This window comes from Vombatus ursinus, unplaced genomic scaffold (genome assembly GCF_900497805.2).
Source record: "Vombatus ursinus unplaced genomic scaffold, bare-nosed wombat genome assembly UNPS02014773.1, whole genome shotgun sequence".
NCBI lineage: Eukaryota > Metazoa > Chordata > Mammalia > Diprotodontia > Vombatidae > Vombatus > Vombatus ursinus.
The window spans coordinates 3,167,826-3,183,532 of NW_020954551.1; the positions used below are offsets into that span (position 1 = coordinate 3,167,826).

A 15,707-nucleotide genomic window follows, 5' to 3' on the forward strand; every position below is an offset into this window, starting at 1 on the left:
CTCCGCCAGGGGAGGGGCCATCGACGACGCCTGCAGATAGCTGCAGGCTAGTTAGGTGCTCAGAGGGCGGAGGCGCAGAAGTTAGCGCCGCTGCCGGAGTCCCGGGACCGGACGAGGCAGGCAGCAGTGAGCCGGCCTGGGCGGCAGAGGGAGACGGCTGGCCGGCCAACTAAAGGCCCCGAAAGGCGGAGAAGAGGGGGAGGAGGGGGCGGAGCTGAGGCGGAGGAGGCGGAGCTGAGGCGGTGGAGGGGGGGAGGGGGCGGGGGGGAGGCGGGGGGGGCGGGGCTGAGGCTAGCAGCCGGGGAGGGCCGGCGCAGGCGCGGGGCCAGGCAGGGCGCACGCCCGGGGCTGCGGGGCAGCAGAGAGCGCCGAGAGCGGAGCCGAGCGCAGCCTCCGAGCCGAGCGGAGCCCGAGCCCCAGCAGCCGCAGCCGCAGCCGCAGCCGCAGCCGCAGCCGCAGCCGCACCAGCACCAGCATCGCCCTGCCTCGCCCGGCCGCCGAGATGCCCGTGACCGAGAAGGACCTGGCCGAGGACGCGCCGTGGAAGAAGATCCAGCAGAACACGTTCACGCGCTGGTGCAACGAGCACCTCAAGTGCGTGAACAAGCGCATCGGCAACCTGCAGACGGACCTGAGCGACGGCCTGCGGCTCATCGCGCTGCTCGAGGTGCTCAGCCAGAAGCGCATGTACCGCAAGTACCACCAGCGGCCTACCTTCCGCCAGATGCAGCTGGAGAACGTGTCCGTGGCGCTCGAGTTCCTGGAGCTGGAGAGCATCAAGCTCGTGTCCATCGGTCAGTGGCCCGGGGGGCGAGGGGGAGTGCCGTTCCTTTCCCCTCGGCTGGGACCTCCCCCCCCCCCCCCCCCCCCCCCCCACTCCTTTCCCCCCCAATCCCTTCCCCCCATCCTCTCCCCCCCTCCCTCTTCCCCCCTCCCCCCCAATGCCCTTCCCCTCCGCTTCTCCCACCCCCCAGTCCCGTGCGGTTTTCGCACTTCAGGGTGTGGGGAGCTGTTACCTGGTGCTACCGTCTCTGTCTCCGTGTGTGGAGGAATTAAGCCGGTGCTCTTCTTCTGAGATCGCTTTTGAGGGTGGCTCTAGCCTTTGGTCCTCCTGAGCTCCTTTAGGGCAGGGGGTCTGTCCTGAGTTCTTTTTTGCCTGGTGGGGTGTGTGTGTAACATGTAGCCTTTTGCTGAGCTCACTTTTTTTGGGGGGGGGTGTCTAGCCAGTGCTCTTCCCCAGAGCTTGGGGGAGGAGGGAAGATTTCCGTCCCATTCCTAGTCTCCTTCCCTTGAGCTAGAGGGGCTGGGGGCGGGGAGGGGGCGTTTATTGAGCGACTCGAAGGTGCTGGACCCCCGACCCCTAAGGGTGGTGGGTGGGGGAAGGAAGCTGTTGGGCGGTCCAACTAGAGTGTGAGAGCTTTGGGGGGGGGGGAGGCATAGCCACAGGGCTATTTCCACGGAGTCTGGCCACCGTCACCAGCTCTAGAGAGGAGGCCAGACTAAGTAACTTGGGACCTTCCCGAGGGGTGCCGTCTTTAGGGGAGTCTGTGGATCTCTGTACCTGCACCTGCTTGGGCAGGTTAGCTGGCCCTGGCTAGTCTTGTGCTCACTCCCGTTTCCCTGGGGGATATTCCAGCTGGACTGGCTCCCGGCTTGGGTAGAGTCGCTCTGCCTAGGAGAAAGGCTGTGCCCTTGTTTAGGAGCAGGCAGCATGGTCCTGGGGAGCAGCTGGGCTCCAATTCCTGCTCTTGCTATGTTTCTGATCTAAGCCAGTCCAAGGCGTTAAAGCCTCAGTTTCCTTCTCTGTACAGTGAGGGGGTTAAAGACATCCCGAGGCCCCTTACATTTCTCAGTGTTTGAGCTTATGGATCTGTTCCCTTGAGAATTTCTCCTCAGGTGAGGGCTGGGGGTGGGGGTGATGATCCACTGGCCCCCTGAGGGTGGGGAGGGAAAGCAGAGGGCCAGTCTATGCTTTGGAACCAAAAGAGAATCTTGTCCCAGGGCTTGGGTGAGCTCACCTGGGCTTCCTGCCTCATCTGGAGTCACCCGGGATGAGCTTGAAAGTCCCTACCCTTCCTGGAGAAAATGGGGGGAAAAGCCTTCAGTCTTTCTAAAATATTCCTTACTGGGAAGGTGTAATACTTTAAGAATTGTTAGAAGGAGAGGTGTGGATCTCTGGTATTCCAGGTCCTCTCCCTTTTAAACGCCTCCCAAAGCAATTCCAAAGAAAGAAAAGGAACAAAAACCAAGAGAGCCTGGAGATGAAAATTCTGGAAGCTGGGTGGGGTACTTTAAAAAAAATTGTTGAATTGCAGGAATGTTATTTCTCAGGATCCTTCTGTGGAAGAAGGACGCACCCTTCATATCATCTGACCTTAAGTGCTAGGTGCCCACTATATCTCCTTTTGGTCATAGCCTTTGTGTATGCCAAGGGTGGCTAACCATGGATATTTTGTGACTTAATTGTGTGGAATTAGGTGGTCTTGGATAGCGTTTGATAGGTGTTGGAACAACAGAAAGAATACTGGTCTTGAACTCAACGGGCAAGAATCCTTGTCTCTACTGTTCCATGTTAGCTATGGGACCTTTGGTCGATCTGAGTCTTGTTTCCTTCATCTGCTAAATGGGACTAATAATCCTTTTGCGCTACCTTACTTCCAGGTTTCTTGAGAATTTGTAAGCTGAAAGTACTGTGAAGCATGAATAGTTGTAGTTAGAAACTTAAATTGTTTTCATTATTACAACTGTGTATGTCTGTCTCTTTACTTAGAGAAATTGTCAGAAGCTAAATTGTTCTAGAGAGTGGGCTCTCCTGCCTATTTGTGGCCAATCGGTGGTCCTGGAGGCAGGAAGATCTGAGTATAAATCTTGCCCTAGACACTTACTAGCTGTGTGACCCTGGGCAAGTCACTTAACTTCTTTCAGGTCAGGATTTGGCACACAGTGTCTGGCATATAATAGGGGTTTAATAAATGCTAGTTGACTCACTAACTCAGTTTCCTCACCTGTAAAATGGAGATAAAATACCACCAGCTTGCAAGGCTGTTTTGAGGACCAGCTACGTTAAGTGCTTTGCAAACTTTAAAGCTAATATCAGTGATAATAAATGATAGCTATTGTGTTGTCTTTGTTATCAAACCTTATCTTAGCTCTGGTTTGGTGCTGCCTTCTGCTTCTGTTTCATACGTAGCTCTCCCAGCAAAAGGACTGCCATGGGTTATATAGTATTATGGATTTGCAGCTGCAAGGGCACTTAGACCAAGTTTGGCCCAACCTCTTTATTTCGCACTTGAGGAAATTGAGCCCTGAGAGGTAGTAAATGGTCAAATGTTTGAGGCTGGATTTGAACCCAGGTTCTCTGCAGCTTTACCCTGTGTACTCATTACATAGAGTAGGGGCTTGGACACTTTTCGTTGAATGAGGAACAAAAGTAGCAGATTTATTCCCAGCTCTCTGTTTACTGAAGTTTGAAAAAAGGTAACATTCATAGGAAATGCTAACAATTCAAATATGACAAGATGAAACAAAAAACTAAATCCCTGTGATTGGGACTGGCAGCGTTTGGATTAAAAAAAAGAAAACCCGAGAGATTCCTAAGTAGACACTCCTTTCTCCAGTCCATCCTCCCGGTAGTTGCCGAAGAAATCTTCCTAAAACGTGGGACCGACTATGGCACTTCCCTGCTCCAAAGCCTTCAGTGAATCCCTATGGCTGCTAGCAGAAAGCACTGATTGAGGGTGGCATTCAAGGCCCTTCACAATCTCATTTTATTTGATGTGACTCTTCTTTCTATACTCTGTTTCATTTCTCCTGGACTCTTCTGATTTTTTTCTTCCCTCAAGGCTTAAATCAAGAACCATTTCTTCCAAGTAAAAATGCCCTAATTTTTGCTGAAAGTGCCCTTTTCTTCCTCTCCTCAGATATTCTTAAAGGGGATTTTTCCTTTGTTTTTACTTATCTATGGTCATGTTATCTGCCCCTCCTCTCAGAAATAGAGTGGAAATTCCTCTAGGGTCAAAATGGCTTTGCTTTTTGCCTTGGTAGCAACTGTATTAGAGCTTAGTGAATGAATGGGGGGGGAAGGAGAAGCACTTATTAAGTGCTTACTGAATACACAAAAATACAAATAGACAAGAGAGCCTTGGCCCTCAAGGAGCTCACTGTCTTAAGTGGATATTCAGTTGAATTAATATTATAACACATTTTAACAAAGCAAAAACAAAATTGTATTTGTCCTAAGTCTCTGTAAAGAGTCCAATCTAGGGGATTAGAAAGCTGTTACTTAAAAAAACATTTGCTCTCAGTGTCTGCCCTTCTCTTTCTACTGATTGTGCCCTTCTTTCACTTTGTACATCTTTCAAAATTCCCAAAACTTCCTCAAAGTTTCTTGTTAAATTTCTTCCTATTGGTCAGTTTTACATTGCCATGATATCCCATTGCATTACTATATCATAATTTATTTAGTCATTCTCCCCGAGATCCTATTTTTCATCATTTCAAATAAAGCAGCTTTTGAATATTTTGGATGATATTTTTCAGGCAGAAATCCTAGCAATGGGAAAGCATAATCAGCTTGGTGATTCTTAATTGTGTATTGTTAGACTGGCAGGAGGAACATCTAGTTGGCTTCCCTGAAATTTGCCACTTTCTGGCTTTTCATTTGATCCAAGAAAATATTTTAGTATTCATTTATTCTTAAAGGTATTGAAATTAACTTGTAAGTAAAGGGATCACTTAATCTAGAACTAACTCTTAAGTAGAATAATCTTTTTCATAAAAGAATTCCTTGATTCTCAAAGAATCCAGACTGTTAGAGACTCTTAAGTAAGCAGGGTCAAATTACCTCACCAAACACCCAGTTCTCTGATGCCCAGGCACTGCAGAGCATACCTATTATTATTTCTCTCAGTCTCTTCCCACCTCAGACCTCCCCAAAGTGTGGAAAGTTCAGATTATCTTTCATGAGTCACCTAGCAAATAACCAGAGGCAGCTAAGTGGTGCAGTGGATGGAGTACTGAACCTGGAGTCAGGAAGTCCTGAATTCAAATCCAGCCCGAGCCCCGAACTAGCTGTGACCTTGGGCAAGTCACTTAACCTCTGCTCAGTTTCCTTAACTGTAAAATGGGGATAATAATGGTACCTATCTGCCATCATTGTTGTAAGGCTCAAATGAGATAATATTTGTAAAGCACTTTGCAACTATATACATGCTAGCTATTATTATTATCTTCTAAGATAACCTAGCCATGTAATAATAAACATTACTACTAGTAGCAAACCTGCTCTCCTATGATAATATATCTTTCATTATTCTATATATCCTATGATATATCATCTATCATTATTCATTTGACAAACATTCAATATATTTTTCATTATCTTTAAACTAAGAAACATTAGTAGGCAACAAATTGCCTACTAAGTGCAAGGCAATAGGAGGGTTTACCAAAATGAATAATACTGTCTCTGCTGCACTCAGGAAGTTTATTGGGGAGATATGACTTGTGCCAGAAAACAAATGGAGAATAGATTAAGTTTTTAAGAGGTATGAACAAAAGGTTATGGGAATTCAGAAGCCCAAGCAATCACTTTGGGCCTTGTCTGGGCGGGTAGAGGGCATGGTGGGGGAGAGCAGTGAGAGAGGGACCAGGAGAGTTTCATTACTGAAGTAACTCCTTGAAGGATTTGACAGTTTGCAACAGGTGGAGGTGAAAGGGGATGGGACAAGGCCTGACAGTGGTGCATGATGGGAGCAAAGACATGGCGTCAGGGAAGCCCAGGAACCTGTAGTCTGGCTTGCTTGGAGTGTAATGCATATGGAAGGAAAGGATATGAGATAGGGCTGAAAAGATTGGTTGAAACCAGATAATGGAGGGATTGGAACATCAGGGTAAGGAGTTAGGACAGCTGTCACGTTCTATCCACCGTCTATTGTTCTAAGCTAAATATCCTCAATTCCTTTGGCTAGTTCTTACTGTTTTTTGTTGTTTTAAAAATATACATATTTTTACATGTTAAAATTTATTTTAAAAAATTAATCATATCGACATAATTTTTACACATTTATTATTATTATTTTTTGGACTAGAACTGGGATTTCTGGTGGTATAATACAGGATTCTGGTGGATAAAGTGCAGGACCTGGAGTCAGGAATACCTGAATTGGAATCTTGCCATAGACACCTACTAGCTGTGTGACCCTGGTCGAGTCACTTAACCTCTGCCTGCCTCCTCTGTTTCCCCATCTGTAAAATGGTGATAATAATTGTACTTACCTCCCAGGGTGAGAGGCAAATGAGGCAATATTTGCTAAGTATTTCACTAACCTCTAAGCACTATATAAATGCCAGCTGCTGCTGCTGCTGCTGCTATTATCATTGTTACATTGAGGTCAGTGAGCTTGTAATCAACTTAACCCTACCAAGGTCTTTGTCATGTTAGTTGCCATTTAGCTGTGTCTCCTTAATCTGTCCTCCTGGAATTGAATTGTTTTTAACCTAAGTGATAAGTAGACACAGATCTTTATTGATTTGGGGGCCCATTGTATTTGCCTGTCTGTACGACCTGGGATTTTGATTCTGTCTTTAAACTCATTAGTTCTCTCTCCCAGCTTTGTGTCAATTGCACATTTGATAATCGAGCCTTATATGTGAGTCCTGACCGTCTCAATCCCTGTGAAGTTGACTGACACCTATCCATCAGTCATCTGGCTGTGTTTGTTCAGCCCGTTATGAGTCAATCTAACTGTCCCATCACCCAGCCCACATCTTAGATGTTCCTCATAAACCATTTCTGAAACATTCATTTTCTTTCAGTTCTCATTTAGACTTAAATATCTGTCAACTGTATTTTTAACAGTTAACGAAACACTGCAAGTAAGTGGTAACACATACTTTTAATACCGGAGTAAACCAAGGCTGTGATGTAGAGGAAAGTGGACAGCATTTGGGCCCAGAGGATCCGGGTTCAAGTGTGGACCCTACCACTTACTTCCTGTGACCCTAGGGCAAGTCATTGAAGGTCATACCTCTAGAGCTGCTCTCAGAGTAGTCTGGTCCAAGGTGGGCAAACATGAAATGCTCTTCCCCATGTAACTCACAACTCTCTCCAGTTCAGCCTGAGCCAGATTAAAATGTAACCCGGAAATAGTTAACAAAAGAAATGAACATATGATAAACAGATAACATTACATTTTAAACTAAGTCAGTGTGCAGCCCACGGGGATCTTTATGTACGGATTAGTGGCTCCTGTTTCTGTGTGAGTTGGACACCTCTGGTCTAGCTCATCCTTCTCATCCTGAAGAGGAGGAAGTTGTTTGAAGCTCACGTTGTGAATTCTTTCTAGTGCATTCTTACTATAGTTCTTTCTATAGCACTATAGTGCATTCTTGTAGAGTTCTGCTGCCAGTAATTTTAAAACATTACGATGTCATGGGATTTAGAAGTAGAAGGACCTTAGTGATGGAACAGGCTGACCTGCCTATCTTACAGATGGTCAAACAGGCCCAGAGATATGAAGTGACTGGCTCAGAGTCACACAGATGATCCATGTCCGAGGTGACATTTGGATCCAGATCTTCTGGCCCTGTCTCTCCTCTGCTTTTCTTTGTAATTCCAGTGCTGAGTACAGTGCCAGGCTCAGAGTAGGGGCTTAATGAATGTTTGTTGACTGACTGACTGACTGATTACCATCAAGCTCATGCTATGTGAGGCTCCAGTGAAGAAAATGGGGAGCGTTTAACCTATGGAAGAGAAATTTAGGGAGGACATGATAGCTATCTGCAAATATTTGAAGGGCTATCAGGATGTGAGAGAGAGAGATTGCAGGAGCAATGCATGGAAGTCACTGAGTAAGAAGATAGGTTTGATACGAGGAGCAAATTTTTTAACCATCGCCGTTAGGAACCTAAAGAAAAATGGGCTGCCTTGGGACTGTCTTTTGCCTCTTTTTGTATCCTCATCACTTAGCATAGTGCCTGGCACATTGTAGGCGCCTAATATTAATTGAAGGCAGTTAGGTAGTGCCATAGTGCATAGAGCACTGGGCTTGGAATCAGGGTGACTCATCCTTGTGAGTCCAAATCCAGCCTCAGGCACTAGCAGTGTGACCCTGGGCAAGTCACTTAACCCTGTTTTCCTCCGTTCTACCACTTCAGTATCTTTGCTAAGAAAACCTCCAAATGAGGTCACAAAAAATCAGACATGACCCTATGATCCCATAGACTTCAACAGACTGTCAAAAGGGACCCAGACGCAACAAAGTTTAAGAAGCAGTGAGCCAAGAGATGGACGCTGAGTTCCCTTTCAATAGGAGCGTCTGTGATCAGACTTGGGACATCTAACTTATGACCAAATCTGATTTCGATCAGAAGTCAGGATAGAATTCAGGTCCCAGGCATCTTCTAGGAGTTTTGAAGTTGGTCTTACATATGTGGGTGCCTGGCAGATTTCTCACGGTAAAACCCCAGTTTAGCTACTAGTGTGAAAAACACTTTGGTTCGAGGAAAAACAATGTTTTCTTATTGATTAAAGCTGTGGAAAGTTAGGTGTGAGCTGATCTTTGCTGGATCGAAATAGAACCTCAGAGTGATTTAAATTCTGCTTGTTTTAAGCTGAGTAAGGCCTTGGCTTCGTGCCAGGAGAAATATTGAACTGTATGATATTGTTTCTTCTATTTTCCTAAGAGCCTCGAGCTGGCTTCTAACACATTCCCTTAATCAATTGCAGGCCTGTTGTCTTCACTCCATGGCAGAGCTTGTTGGCGGTGAAGGGAGGTAGTGGCGAAGTATTTTGGGCAGCAACATGTGGAGAATGAGTGGAATGAATGGCCTTGTTTGAATTGAATTGTGTGGGTGTGGGTGGATATGGGTGGTCAGCCCCCTGGTTGATGTCGTTTCCAAAGCCAAGATTTTTTTTGTGTCACATGAGAAGAAATCATTGTTTTCTGCCTTCGTGGGGATTTACTTTGTATACATTTCTAAGTACATGTTGTCTCCTCTGATACATTGTAAAGTCTTGGACCAAGGATTGTTTTTTTCTTGTGTGCTGTCACCAGTGCCTGGCATTTGCTTCGTAAATCCTTCTGGATTGATTTGTTTCTAGAAAAAAAAGAAAAGAAACAGTGCCATGCTAGAGTGCCTGATTTTCTTCTCCTTTCTAGCATTTCCCCCAAACACAACCATCCTGGTAACTAGCTCCTTGTTACACACCCTCCTTCCTTCGGAGTACACCAGAGTTTTAAGAGACCTCAAAAGCCATCCTGGTCCAGCTCTTTCATTTCGATGAAGAGGAAATGGAGGTTCCAGGAGGGCATGGCCTTGGTCAAGGTCACATTAGAGAGGCCTCTGGCTCCAAAGCCTATCAGTGTGCCTTCTTCACTCATGCTGTCATATTCTTTGTGATTACTTAGGGTGGGGCACCAGGAGCCCTTCCAGCAGAAATGTACCCTGTCTGAGGAGAGGGACAGATTTTTTTGTTTGGTCTTTAATTCCCCCGGAGTTGTACACTGTAGATAGTAAGTGGCTTTAGGCATTTGGGGTTAAGTGAGTTGCCCAGGGCCACACAACTAGTAAGTGTTAAGTGTTTAGTCTGAGACTGGATTTGAATTTAGGTCCTCCTGACCTCAGGGTGAGTGCTCTATCTACTGAGCCACCTAGCTGCACCAGTAAGTGGCTTTTACTTTAATCCAAAGCTTTATCTCCTCTAGGCAGTGGAAAAGTGAAAACTTGGGGCAGATTCTATGGTTTTTGTGAACTAGCAAAAGCCCTAAGAAGAAAAGCAATTAATAAGAATCACAGAACCGGAAGGGGCCTTCAGAATCATCTCTTGAGGGGGAAATGGAGCAGAGAGCTTGTCCAGTTCCTCCAGGTAACACTGATGCAGACACTTTGGCAGCCCTGTTGAACTTGGTTCAGCCAGAGATGATTCATAGGTTCATAAATCTAGAGTTAGATCTAGCTGTCTCATTTTACAGATGAGGAAACTGAGGCACAGGGAGGTCAACTTACTTATCCAAGAGCATACATAAAACCCTAAATCTAGGATTAGAAGGCACATTAGAGGCTGTTCAGTCCAATCTACCTTTTTGTGTAGACGAGAAAACTGAGGCCCAAAGAGATTGTGACTTATCCAGGGTCATACAGGTAGCAAGTATCAGAAGCAGGATTTGAAGCCAAACCCCTTGACAGCAGAGACAATCCAGAGCTCTTTCCACTGTACTCTTTTGATACCCTTACCCATTCAAACTTGGTTTAAGGTGAAATAAAAATGTCACCTCAAGGAAGCCTTTCTTCTGTCTTTGTTTAGCTTCTATACTCTCTAGTAATACAAAATCTTGCATTGGAGTTGTTTCTCTAGCTCTGGACATAGTAATTCCTTGTTTCCTTACTCTTGAGATAATGTAACTTGAAATCCTGAAGCTAAAGGTCACTTGTGAGTGGCAGTGAACCCTCACCCTGAGCAGGCAGGAAACTCCCCCCCTCCCACCCTTCTCCCTGCCCCCCTTTAAAAGGGCACAAAGAGCTGGTTCCTTCTCTCTCTAATTGTGGGATCTTAAACTAGAATGGCTTTGGGTGGGAGGGGAGTGGGTTTGAATCTACTTTCAGGGAAATCTTTGTTGACAGCTGCCACAAGCTGATCCCTGGGCCAGAAATGACCTCAACCCCAGCTTTTCCTGCTCTTTAAACATTAACAGGGCGGGTGTGTTGGGGCTGCTGCTTTAGAGTGGGTGGACAAGAAGCAAGGACGACTTAGGAATCTGAACTTTTACACAGAAGACTGGACCCTGGAAACCCAGATGGGCACCAGGTTTTGGCCTGGTTAACTCTTGGGCAAAACAGGCAGTTTTAGCACTTTCTTCATGGACCCCATTGTGGGCTCTTATTAGGTGGGGAAGCTCAGTTCTTACATCCCCATAAGTAATCTTTCCTTCAGGGAAAATTAAGTCAAGTCAGCAAATATTGATTAAGTACCTACTGTGTGCCAGGCACAGTGCTGAATGCTGGAGATACAAAGAAGGGTAAGAGAAGTTGCCTTCAAGGAGCTCACAGTTTAATGGGGAAGACCACATGCCAAACGACTACATACAAACGAGCTATCTAGGGGATAAATGGGAAATGAAAATGACCAGCAGAGGAACGGTGTTAGCATTAAGGGGGATGGGCAAAGGCATCTTGTAGAAGGTGGGATTTTGGTCAGGACTTGGAGGGAGCCGGGGGGGGGGGGGGGGGCCAAGAGATAGAGATGAGGAGGAGAGAATTGGAGGCTGGGGCAGGGGGCCTGAGCACCTTGTTTGAGAAGCAGCAAGGAGGCCATTGTCACTGGATCCACGCATATGTGGGTATGGGGAGTAAGGTGGAAGAAGGCTGGAAAGGTGGTGGGAAGAGGCCAGGGTACGAAGGGGTGGCTTTTTAAAGTCTAACAGGGACAAGGAGCACGCTCCTGCCTGCTCAGTCTTTGCCTGGCTCATCCAGGCTTTTAGCCATGCTGTGCTCGCTCGCCCCAGAACCCCCTGCATCATGGGGAGGGGGTGTAGATGTTAACACATGATCTCTGTTCTTTTCTGTCATGGGGTCACAGGTACAGAGTTGGACTCTAACCCTTCAGTTTGCAGATGAGGAAACAGGCCCAGGGAAAGGACTTGCCCAATGTCATCCAGTTAATAATTGTAGGAGGGAGTCTTTGAACCCAGGTCCTTTAACTCATCTGTGCTCCAGGTCCTCAAGGGTACTTTTGGAGTGGTATGAATTCCTTTTCTTTCATATAGATGTGAGGACTGTGTTTTTCGTCCCCTAATTAAAGGGCTGATTTTTCTTTTTAAGACTCACAGGTTGAGAGTTTGCAGAGACCTCAGCAACTGTCCAGCTCATGAAGGGGTTCCCTTCCCCTCGTGGGTCATGGGCCCCTTTGGCAATCTAGTGTGAAACACATATTCCCCCTTCTCAGGCTCGTGCTTTGAAGTGCAAAAAATAAGCTGCATAGGATTACAGTGATCAAAAGAGTTCAACAAAAAAGTTCAGGTTTAGAGCTCGAAGGGACATTAGGGGTCCTCAAATCTATTCTCCAGATGATAAGTCTGATTCACTGATTTAGCTCATTTTCTAAGTGAGAAGTTAGTGATTTGCCCAGGGTCCCACAGGTGATAAGGCAGTCGGGATTTGAACCCGGGTCTTCTGAGTCTCTAGCCAGTGCCCTTTGCTCCCCCCACCCGCCTCTGCTTCCCCACGTTGCTACTCCTTCACCTTAACTCCCATTGCCTTTCAGTGGGCTTGGAGGGAAGGGGTGATGCGGGTTTTGGTGGGCGGGCAGATTAAAAAGCTGTGAGTCTATTAAAACCAGACCAGGCTCTTTCTGCGGACCTCCCCCCACCAGCTAGGCCTGCTTTATTTTTCGTTGGGTACCTTCTGGGCCAGCAGCTCCCTGCCTAGCTAACCGCCTTTCTTGCAGCCCAAGTGATTTGGCCAGTTCTGTTTGGTTGTAATCTGAGAGCACATTCCTGAGCCCTTCCCGTGGGGGAGGGCGCCCTTTGCTCACTTGCTTGAGAATGAAGCTATTGTGTAGATAGGTAGGTTGGCTGGGCAGCCCAGGGAACTGAGGTGGGAGGGGTGGAAGCGGTGGCAGTCCCTGGAGTTTGAGAATAGGCCTTCTACAGACACAGGCCTTTAATTAAATTCAGCAAACATTTAAGGGTCTGCCGTGTACAGGAAATTACCCTGCATAGTTCAACAGAGTGAGCCGCTGGAATTAAACTTAGAAGAGCTAAGTTCAAATCCACACTGGCCCTTTTACTCTCTGTAACTTTGGGCAGTTCAATCCCCTGAGCCCGTAAATCTCCCCTGCAAACCAACCACTGGACAGCCTTTGGCCTCTGGGAGCTTAGTGGGCAGCAGATGGTGGTTACCCCTTGCATAAGCAACTACTTGGTCATTTGGAGACACAGAGAGGGAGAAGAGGTGAGAGGGAGAAAAGAGAGGAGGAGAAAAGAGAAGAGGAAAGGGGAGGGAAAGGGAGGGGAAAGAAAAGAGGACGGACAGCTAGGGATGGGGTGGGGAAGGAAAGGCTTCTTAGAATAGGTAGCACCTGAGGTTGGCCTTGAAGAAAGCTAAGCATTCCTTTTTTTTTTTTTAAATTAAGTTTTCAGTTCCAAATTCTCTCCTTTCCGTCCACTACTCATTGAGAAAGCAAGAAAAATAAAATCTATTACCAATATATAGGGATATATAAAACAAATTTGTATATTAGTCATGATCTAAAAGGAAGGAAGGAAAGAAGGAAGAAAAAACAACAGAATCAGAAGAAAATAGGTTTCAGTTTTCACTCTGAGACCTCAGCTCTCTTTGTGGAGGTGGACAGTATGCTTCATCATGAGTCCTTTGGAATTACGGTTGATCATTGGCTTTCATAGTTGATTATCATTACAATTATAATATACATTGTTCTCCTGGCTCACTTCACTTTGCATCAGTTCATACAAATATTCCCAGTTTTCTCTGAAATCTTGCCCTTCATCTTTTCTTTTCTCTTTCTTCATCATTTCTTATGGCACAGTAGCATTCCATCACAACCATATGCCACAACTTGTTCATCCACTTGCCAGTTGATGGACATCTCAGTTTCTACATCTTTGCCAGCACAAAAAACTGCTATAATTATTTTTGTACATGAGTCCTTTTCTTCTTTTTTTGATCTCTTTGAAATACAGATCTAATAGCAATATCTCTGGGTCAAATGATATGAACAGTTTAATAACCTGGGGCATAGTCCCAAAGTGCTTTCTACAATGTTTGGACTCATTCACAGCTCTACTAACTGGGCATCAGTGCATTTACAAACCCCCTCCAACATTTGTCATTTTCCCTTTTTGTTGTCTTAGCCAATCTGATGAATGTGAGGTGGTACTTCTGAGTTGTTTTAATTTGTATTTCTCTAATTATTAGAGCCTTAGAGCATTTTTTCATGTGACTATTGATAGCTTTGATTTCTTCCTCTGCAAACTGTCTATTCATATCCTTTGACCATTTACCATTTGGGGAATAACTCTTATCCTTGTAAATTTGACTCAGTTCTCCATGTAATTTAAGAAATGTGACCTTTATCAGAGAAATTTGCTCCAGAGATTTTCGCCCTCAGTTTCCTGGAAAGCTAGGCCTTCCTAAGAGATGGAGATCATCCCAGGCATGGAGAATAGCCAGTACAAAGGTACAGAGAAGAGAGATGTCATGTCCTGCCAAACATAAGTAGGTCGGTGGAACTGGACCCTAGAATTCATGGAGTGTAAGATTGGTAAAGTGTAAGAAGACTGGAAAGATAGAAAGGGTCAGATTGTGAGAACTTTCAGTGTCAACAGAAGGCTTTCTCTTGGGTCCTGAAGGTACTACGGGGCCACTGGCGTTTGAGTAGGGAGGTGCACTTTAAGAAAAGCACCTTGGCAGTCAAGTGGAGGTTGGGTTGAAGTAGGGGGAGACTTGAGGCAGGGAGACCAATTAGAAGGCTTTTCGGTAGTCCAGGTGAGAGGTGATGAGAGTCTGAACTAGAGGGGTGGCTGTGTGAGTGGAAAGAAGGGTTGAATGGGAGATGCTGTGGAGATAGAATGAACAGGACTTGACAGTTGCTTGGATAAGTAAAGAGAATTCATGGCAGAAAAATGGATTCCACCTTTGCACCATCCCGGAGAGAAGTGAAGAAGACCGGGTCTCTGTTTGGGTCAGGAGAAGGGCGTGGAGGTAAGAGATGTGGGAGGAGAAGCCTGCAGATGCATATATTGATGGAGTGTTAAAAGGAGAGATGAGAATGACTCCAACCTGGGATGCTGGAGGGATGGTGGCCCCTTCAATAGAAACGAGGAAGTGGAGAGGAGAGGTGGGTAGAAAGAGGAAGATACTGGAGTTGTCTGTTGGATTTGTTGAGCTTGCAGAGGGGGGTTCTGCAGGTTTCTGGGAGGGAGACATTGGGGGAGGGGTCTGGAGTTCAGGAGGGATTAGGGCTGGCTACATAGTTTTGGGTGTTATTTATGTAGAGGTGAAGGAGCCTTGATGACCAAGGAAGTGCCAATGACAGGGGTGGGGGGGATGAGAGGATGTAGGGAGAAAAGAAGATGCTGGACACGTCCTTAGGTGGCACCACGCTTAAGGGGGGTAGGAATGAATTGGGGATCCATTGAAGTAGACCAAAGGAATGGTCAGAGCCAAGAACAGAGCCAGGAGTGGGTATCCTAGAAGCAAAGGGGAAAAAGAACGTCCCTAAGGAGGGGGTCAATGGTTACAAGAGATCAATGACACAAGGACTGAAAAAAGACCATTGGTTTGAACAGTTAAAAGATCCTAGGTAACCTTTGAGAGCCGTTTCAGTAGAGGGGGTGGGGGGTAGGGGGTCAGAAATCACTTTGAAAAGCCTTCAGAAGTGAGTCAGCTTTCTTTGTCCATTCATCCCTATTAGACGCTTTCCCACACAGTGGGCACTCTGTTCTGATCTGATTTTTTTTCCCTTTTTCTTTATTTTATAAATTTCTGTTGAGATTTCTTTGTATTCACCATGCTCCTCAAATATTTTTTAGTTTAATTTTTAAATTTTTTTCCCATGCTCCCCAATCTTAGTGGCATTATAGTTTCCCCATAATTTTTAATATGCCTCAGTTTACTCAGATACTCTCTTATAGCTGGACTTGGGTTCTCTCCAGGTTTGTTTTTTTTTCTTTCTGTTAGACATAATG

General features: G+C 45.9%; 1 protein-coding gene across 4 annotated transcripts in view; it reads left to right on the top strand.

Moving 5' to 3' along the window:
* The first annotated feature begins 467 nt into the window (after nt 1–467).
* The window catches only part of FLNB (filamin B), a 155,292-nt gene continuing 140,052 nt past the window's right edge, over nt 468–15,707 (top strand). For all 4 annotated transcript variants that reach the window (XM_027863927.1, XM_027863928.1, XM_027863929.1 and 1 more), the window contains exon 1: nt 468–794. In XM_027863927.1, the coding sequence (XP_027719728.1) occupies nt 503–794 (292 nt within the window). In that variant the 5' untranslated portion in view covers nt 468–502. The remainder of the gene's footprint in view (nt 795–15,707) is intronic.